The sequence below is a fragment of the Cebus imitator genome, unplaced genomic scaffold, assembly GCF_001604975.1.
Source record: "Cebus imitator isolate Cc_AM_T3 unplaced genomic scaffold, Cebus_imitator-1.0 Scaffold63, whole genome shotgun sequence".
NCBI lineage: Eukaryota > Metazoa > Chordata > Mammalia > Primates > Cebidae > Cebus > Cebus imitator.
In genome coordinates this window covers 7,537,111-7,545,516 of record NW_016107378.1, presented here as the reverse complement: position 1 = coordinate 7,545,516, position 8,406 = coordinate 7,537,111, and the positions used below count along the sequence as shown (strand labels likewise).

The following is an 8,406-nucleotide window of genomic DNA, read 5'->3' as shown; positions in this document are numbered from 1 at the left end:
TAAACGGCCATCTTGGGTCCACCGGATTATAAATATTTTAAAGCATATTTATAATAGCCAATTTGAAATCTCTGTTTAATAAATCCAACATGTCTTCCTTAGGGATGGTTTCCATTGACTTCTCTTTTTCTTTTTTGAGACAACATCTTGCTCTGTCACCCAGGCTGGAGTGCAATGGCACACTCATGGCTCATGGCAGCCTCAACCTTACCCAGGCTCAAGTGATCCACCCACTTCAGCCTCCTGAGTAGCTGGGACTACAGGCACATACCACCAAGCCTGGATAATTTGTTTGCAGAGACGGGTTTTGCCATGTTGCCCAGGCTGGACTCGAACTCCTGAGCTCAAGCAATTTGCTCACCTTGGCCTTCCAGAGTACTGAGATTATAGGCATGAGCCATTGAACCCAGCTGACGTCTCTTTCTTTTACTGTGTTTACGCCATACTTTTGTATGTCTCATAATTTTTTTTTGTTGAAACTGAATATTTAGAATATTATAGTTATATGAAATAATCCGCTATATAATTGAATTATATAACCTTAAGGGGTTTTTGTTTGTGCTGTTGTTGTTGCTATTTGTTTAGTGACTTTCTGGTTTCATTCTGTAAAATGTGTTACTTGTTAATGTGTGGCCACTGAAGTTGCTCAGTTTGTTTAGCGGTCAGCTAGTGACCAGAGATTTCCTTAAGTACTTGGACAGTAGCTCTCCCACTCTTTGTCCAAGGGGTTCTTATGTAAGTATTGAAGTGGGCCTTTCACACTTGGGCAGATGATTTACAGTTGTACCTTAGCCTTCACTTCCTGCTATTGCAGAGCCTGTGTCTGCCAAAGATGAGCTTCTGGGGCCTTCTTGGGTCTTTCCTGGACATACTTAGAACCTGCACATTCACATGAAATTTTGGATTCCCAGGTGTATGTCAAGGCTTTTCAAAGCCCCTGTGAATATCTCATTTCCCAGTTTTTCCATTTAAGTTTTTAGTCAGCCTCTTGTTAGTCCCAACTAGTATCATTGCCTAGGCAGCTGCAGTGCTAAACAATTGCCACTGGTTGTTTCTGGTAAATGTCCTAAGGATAAAACTGTTCTCACGGAGTGTTCTCTGAGTTAAGTTAAATAAGGATATGGAGCTCTTCCAAGGAACTGCCAGACAGGGACAGTTCTCTGGGGATGGGGCTTTTGGAGGATTGTAATCCTTTTCTGCCCCCTACAAGGTTGCTAGGCTACTGGTTTTCAAAGCTACTGGCTTATGAGGCTGTTGGTTTTCAAGCTACCATGAACTTGAGAGAAAGGGATGAGTGTAAAGCAAGTTAAAATATTACAAAACTTGTTCTGTTTACTGAGATTCAGCTGTTTTTCTCGAATAAGCACTCCTCAAATTGTTAGAAGTTAATATGTAGCATCCTGAAAAAGTTGATTTTGACAATTTTTGCTAGTGCTCTCATTGCTTTTCTGGAGGAGCAGGTTGTCAGTTTCTTACTTTACCATTCTGTAATAAAAGTGCTTCCTCCCATATTTAGTTTTGATTCTGTGACTGAATGATTTCACTGCATGCCTCTGATCCTTGTATTTTGGTTTATCACTTGTTCAGTTGAAATATATCTTCAGGTTACTTCATTTGAAGATTTGTGTATCAGTTGTATTTTGAATTCCTTTTATATTTGAGAAGGCTTCTTAGTTGTCTGCGCCAGTAACCTCAATATGTTCTATTCATATATGCCATCAGTAAAAAATTTTGAAAACATATTCCCATATATATTTAAATATAACATGTGGTAATATATATGTAAGTAAAAGTAGAATCTCTGCTCTGAAGTTAGGGTAAGAAGCAGAGGTTTGATAGCTACAAAGCTAGCGTCATCTGAATAGTGATTACCAGAAATTATTTTCTGCCAGAATATTGACCAGTATTTCTGATGCTGTTTAAATTCTGAATATCTTTTTATGCTTTGGTAAACCAGAAAGTATCTGAGACAGGTCTCAATCAATTTAGAAGTTTAGTTACCAGGGTTCTCCAAAGATGATTTTGAGGATTTCAGTATTTAAAGGAGAATGGGCAGATATTGGGGAAAGAGGTAGAAATTTTAAAAGGTATGGGTAGATAAAAGACAAAAGGTATGGGTAAATAAGAAACGGTTGCATTCTTTTGAGTCTTTGGTCAGCTATTCACATGTGGGAGGGGGACAGAGGAATAGTCACAGATTCATCTAGCTTAGTGAATCTGCATTTCTGCGTAAGATAAAAAAAAACATAGTGCACAGGAAGCCATCAGATATGCATTTGTCTCAGGTGAGCAGAGGGATGACTTTGAGTTCTGTCCTTTGTCCTGTATGTGTAAAGATAAAGCAATTAATTTACATTGCTGGGGTAAAATTCAATAGAACTGTAACTGGGTAAAGATCTTGGGGTCCACAAGGAATTTCTGAGTGGGGGAATTGTGAGGGAGGTATATAGCTTTTTTGGTCATTGTAGCTATCTTATTTGGGAACAAAATGGGAGGCAGGTTTCCGAGACACATTTCCCAGCTTGTCTTTTCCCTTTGGCTTAGCGAGTTGGGGGCCCTGAGATTTACTTTCATTTCACATTTTACTAAGTAAAAGAGAAAGACAGGCAAATTGGGCACAAATTTAGCCTATATATGCCTCCTTACATAATAATATTTTAAGTTTGGCCTAAAGATTTCCCCTTACAAAGTAAACTGCAGCCTAACTAGATGTGTAAATAGACTATTCTTACACCAATCACAGATTTTCAGCAAGTCACAGGAAGTCAGCTGTTCAAACTGTGTTTAAATAAAGCAAACACCAAGCTCTAACCAATCCTGCTGTTTCTGTACATCATTCTCTGTTTTCTGTATGTCACTTTCCTTTTTCTGTCCATAAATATTATCAGACCATATGCCAGGGTATCTCTGAACCTATTCTGGTTCTGGGAGCTGCCCAATTTCAGACCCGTTCTTTGCTCAATTAAACTGTTAAATTTAATTTATCTAGAGTTTTTCTTTTAATAGGCATCACTGATTTTCTCTCTTTATACTCTAGGTATTTTATAATACAGGTTTTAAAACCTCCTTTGTAATTCAGAAATGTTGCTTTATTAATTTTCCTACTTTTTAAAAATACTCCAGTGTCTTAAAATTTTAAGAAAAAAATTACTCGTTCAGCTTTGGCGGCTATTTCTAAAACATATCCAAAATATATGAACTACCTTTGATTAGACCCACTAAGGAGATTTTTTTCCTTAGCTAGTGTTAAAAAATTATTCATGACACTTATTAAAGGTAGCAAGGATTACTTTATTGGGAGACTAGGTATAAGAAACACTGCAATGGGGTTTTGCAGTGGTAGGGAGAATGAGTGGGGAGTCAGTAGAAGGAAAGTTTTTAAGAGGAAACCTTAGGGTTATGAGGGAATCTCACTAGAAGGACACAACAAAACTCTTGCTGAAGAGAGGCCGGGGTGAAAAGATACTGGGTTGGGAGTGAGAACAGATAAAAAGGGTGTGGGACATTTTCGCTAACCTGACTAAGCAGGATTCTTGCTCAAATTGGGTTCTACAAAGACAGAGGAAAAGCTGATGGCCTAGTTGAGCAGAGGACTTGGAAGAGCCTGACTCAAGTTTGGGTCAAAAGGAGAGGGTCTTTGTCACTAAATAGTAGTTTTAACTAAGATTACCACATTTTCCATATATAGACAGTTTTTTTGTTTGTTTGTTTGAGGTGGTATTTCGCTCTGTCACGCAAGCTGGAGTGCAGTGGCATGATCTCAGCTCACTACAACCTCCGCCTCCAAGATTCAAGCAATTCTCACGCTCCAGCCTCCCGAGTAGCTGGAACTACAGATGCGTGCCACCACAACTGGCTAATTTTTATTTTTATTTTTTGGTAGAGACGAAGTTTCACCATGTTGGCTAGGCTGGTCTCAAATGCCTGACCTCAACTGATCTGCCGACCTCAACTGATCTGCCCACCTCAGCCTCCCAAAGTGGTGAGATTACAGGCATGAGCCACCACACCTGGCCTGTAAACAGTTTTCAGACAATTTGTAGACAGTAAGACCACTGTTAACCAATTCAATACTGAACATAATTAGTTTTCTTTGATTACTTGAAAGTACTTGTTTTTTAGTGATATTAAACATTATTAAGTCTTGTGAAAATGTGAAATTAGAGCTTTCTGGGATTTGTATTCTGGGAGTTTCCAGTAACAATTAATGTTTAACAAAATTCAAAATTATGTATGAGGCCTAGAATTAAGACTAACTTGGGGTTGGGTATGGTAATCTCAGCACTTTCAGAGGCCAAGGTGGGTGGATTGCTTGAGGTGAGGTGTTTGAGACCAGCCTGACCAACATGGTGAAACCCCATCTCTACTAAAAATACAAAAATTACCCAGGTGTGGTGGTGCGCACTTATAATCCCAGCTACTTAGGAGGCAAAGATTGCTGTGAGCTGAGATTTTGCACTCCAACTTGTGTGACAAAAGGGATAGTTTTGAAAATAAATAAAACTTCAGAAAGAATCAGAAGGTAGGAAAAACTGCTTATGTAGTTAAATTGTGATTGGTGAGTATATTAGTCATTTTATTGCCTTTTTGAATATGTGTGGCAACCCTGTTTATATTAATTGGGCGTAAGTGAAAGTGTTAATATGTTTAAGGTTTGAACATGTAGAAGCTATTGGTGCCTTACTAAAGTCCTTCACAGGCCCCTTAGCAATAAATGCCTGTGACTTGAAGCTCTTTAATGTATAGTTGCAGATTTTAAGACTCCAAGTTGACTGGTAAATTATCTGATTTATCTAATTCAAATATTTTAGCTGTTGTTGGATGCGGTGGCTCATACTTGTAATCCCAGCACTTTGGGAGACCAAGGCAGGTGGATCACTTGAGGCCAGGAGTTCGAGACCACCCTTGCCAGCACGATGAAACCCTATCTCTACTAAAAATACAAAAGTTAGCCGGGCATGGTGGTGCACACCTATAGTCCCAGCTACTCAAGAGGCGGAGGCAGGAGAATCACTGGAACCCAGGAAGCAGAGGTTGCAGTAATGGCACTCCAATGAGACTCTGTCTTTAAAAAAAAAAAGAGCTATTGATGTTTTGCTTATTGTAAGCAGCAGTGTTTTTGCATTAAGCCATTTTAAAATAGCGATTTTTTTTTTTTTTGCTCTATCAGAATATAGTAGCATAGTAATTTTTATTCTAATTTAACTCATAGTAAAGTTTACTCTTATTTGGAATTCTCCTTTTGGTTAAATAATTTATACCAGACTTTCTGAAAATGTTTGAGGAGGATTATATTGGTTATTATTTTACTGGGTATCTGAGAATTTCAAAATACTTTACACATTTACTTTATATTCCCATAGCAGTTTAGATAGGGTGTGTTACCAAGATGGAAACTGGTTCTGCAGGACTGGTTACTTAGGATGGCCACACAATGAATCATTAATAAATAGATTTTTGAATAAAGCTTGAAAGTAGTTTCTTGATAATCAGCACGATGCAAGAGAAAAAAAAGTAATTTCTGTTGCTTTGTGCTATTACATTTTCAGAAATGTTGACACTGAACATATTTTATTTTTAAAAATTATGTAGAATGTAGAGAATACCAAGAATAATGCTCAGATGTTAGTTTTATCTGTTTTTTAAACTAACTATTCTGAGCAGAATTATCAACCTTGCCAGTACATCATGTGTGTTTTCACTTATATGCAGCCTTCTGTTGGAACGACTAAATTTTTTAAAATGTTTTTTGTTCTCCCCTAGGTGTTGGATCCTGAACAAAACCATAACTTCACTGATCATTATCTAAATGTGGCCTTTGACCTTTCTCAAGTTCTTTTTATAGCTACCGCCAACACCACTGCCACCATTCCAGCTGCCTTGTTGGACAGAATGGAGATCATTCAGGTTCCAGGTACTTGAATCTTCGGTGAAATCATTATTTGATACATCTTGCCTTTCTGACCATAACCCTTTAAAATTAGTCATGCTGTGGAGCGTTGACTAAAGAAGTTCATTTGCCAACATACAATCTTCAGAAGTTCTGAGGAATGTATATAAATCGGCTTCTATGTAGCTTCAGAATCTGGAAGAGCAAAATAACAAACGTTGACAACAACAATTTCACATTTAATTTAGCATTAAAGAATGATGATTTTATGATAAATAAGACATTCTTCTTTAAAGTAATTTCTAAAATTACAGGCCGGGTGTGGTGGCTCACGCCTGTAATCCCCAAGGCGGGCAGATCAGTTGAGGTCAGGAGTTTGAGACCAGCCTGGCCAACATGGGGAAACCCCATCTCTATTAAAAATACAAAAATTAGCCAGTCATGGTGGTATGTACCTGTAGTCCCAGCTACTCAGGAGGCTGAAGCAGGAGAATCCCTTGAACCTGGGAGGCAGAGGTTGCAGTGAGCTGAGATCACATCACTGCTCTCCAGCCTGGGTGACGGAGTAAAACCAAAAAAAAAAAAAAAGAATAACTGAACTTTCTCATAAAATCTGGCCTAACTTTTATATTAAAATGTGTAACTTTTAAATTCCTCTTGAATCTATCAAATAGCTACATTTTTTTAATGTCTTCTTCAGTTACTGGAATGTGTGAAATGTGTTCCTTCAGTTACTAACACTAGATAAACTACAGCATTTTCACCTTATTTTAATTGCACAGAATTGTTTTTCCCTGGAAGAGATCAAATATCAATGGGGTCTTTTTTTTTAATGTAGAGTAAAATCTAAATGTCTTTATTTATTTATTTAGAGACAGAGTCTAGCTCTGTTGCCCAGGGTGGAGTACAGTGGTACGATCTTGGCTGACTGCAACTTTTGCCTCCCAGGTTCAAGGAATTCTCGTGTGTCAGCCTCCCAAGTAGCTGAGATTACAGGCGCTTGTGACCACGCCCAGCTAATTTTTGTACTTTTAGTAGAAACAGGGTTTCACCATTTCATCATTGGCCAGGCTGGTCTTGAACTCCTGACCTCAAGTGATCTGCCTGCCTTGGCCTCCAAAAGTGCTGGGATTACAAATGTGTGCCATGGTATCCAGCCTAAATACCTTTTCTTATTTGCACGTGTCCAGCCTAAATTTTTTATTTTTTTGAGATGGAGTCTCACTCTGTCACCCAGGCTGGAGTGTAGTAATGCAGTCTTAGCTCACTGCAACCTCTGTGCCTTCTGGGTTCAACCGATTCTCGTGCCTTAGCCTCTGAGTAGCTGGGACTACTTGGTGCACACTGTCACGCCTGGCTAATTTTTACATTTTTAGTAGAGATGGGGTTTCGCCACGTTGGCCAGGCTGGTCTCAAACTCCTGACCTTAGGTGATTCACCTGCCTTGGCCTCCCAAAGTGCTAGGATTACAGGCATGAGCCACCACACCCAGCCCTAAATTTCTTTAAGATTCTAAATGTAATCTAAATGTGTTTTTCATGTTAATCTGAAATATATTTTTACAACTAAGTGAATTATAATTGGATTTCTTAATTATCTGCAAGCATTACAGGTTCCTATATTTAGTTTTGAAATATGATAGAGTAAAATGATTATTGTATATACTTAAAGTCTAAAGTAAATAAGTAATGAGACTCAATTCCCTGGAAACTCCAAGTTATGGCAGAAAATCCATTAGATATACTAAAGTAAAGTGAAAGAATCAGGACAGCTGCTGCGGAGGAGAACATATAATGCCACCTTCTTCCGCTGGCAGATTTAGCTGTCCTATCTTCTAGCTTTCTTGGTGTTTACTAACCTCCTCTTTCCATTCAAAAGGTGCCTTATCAATTCATATTTTTAATTTTTGCTTGTTAAATGGAAAGGGATATTAGATGGAATTGTGTCTTATAGGATTTAAAGACAAAGAAAATCTGTACTTATTTAGGCTATTATATAAGAACATAAAGTCTTTTAAATATACTCTATATATATAAATACATATATACACACATATACAAATACATATACACACATACATATACCATAATGTGGAGGAAAAAACCTTTTATAGGGACATCTTAGGGTTTTCTCTTTTTGCTACAATTTATTTTATAGTCATAGTTCTGGAAACAGTATCTTTAGAGCCCTTCCCTTGGAATCCACTACTTATTTAATTTTGTGTGTGTGTGTGTGTGTGTGTTCGTTCATGTGTGCGTGTGTGTTTCAAGTATAGATCAAATTATGCTAAAAAGATGCATTTATTTTTCTATTTGAAATCTCAGAGGGTTTGAGGACAAAGATAATTGTCTCTTAAGGTTTGAGGTTTTTTCTTCTTCTTTGGGAGATACATCATTTAATCAGAAGACTTTCAAACACTGTGCTTAGTAAATGCTTGTTTTGTTTGAAAAAGTTGGAAATGTTAACAATTATTGATTTAGATTAAATTTCTTTTTCTTCCTTTTTTTTTTTTTTTT

General features: G+C 37.6%; 1 protein-coding gene across 4 annotated transcripts in view; it reads left to right on the top strand.

Annotated features, from left to right (window-relative positions):
• LONP2 (lon peptidase 2, peroxisomal) overlaps window positions 1-8,406 on the top strand; it is a 111,123-nt gene that overhangs the window by 48,346 nt on the left and 54,371 nt on the right. For all 4 annotated transcript variants that reach the window (XM_017530176.2, XM_017530174.2, XM_017530173.2 and 1 more), the window contains one exon: window positions 5,764-5,914. In XM_017530176.2, the coding sequence (XP_017385665.1) occupies window positions 5,764-5,914 (151 nt within the window). The remainder of the gene's footprint in view (window positions 1-5,763; window positions 5,915-8,406) is intronic.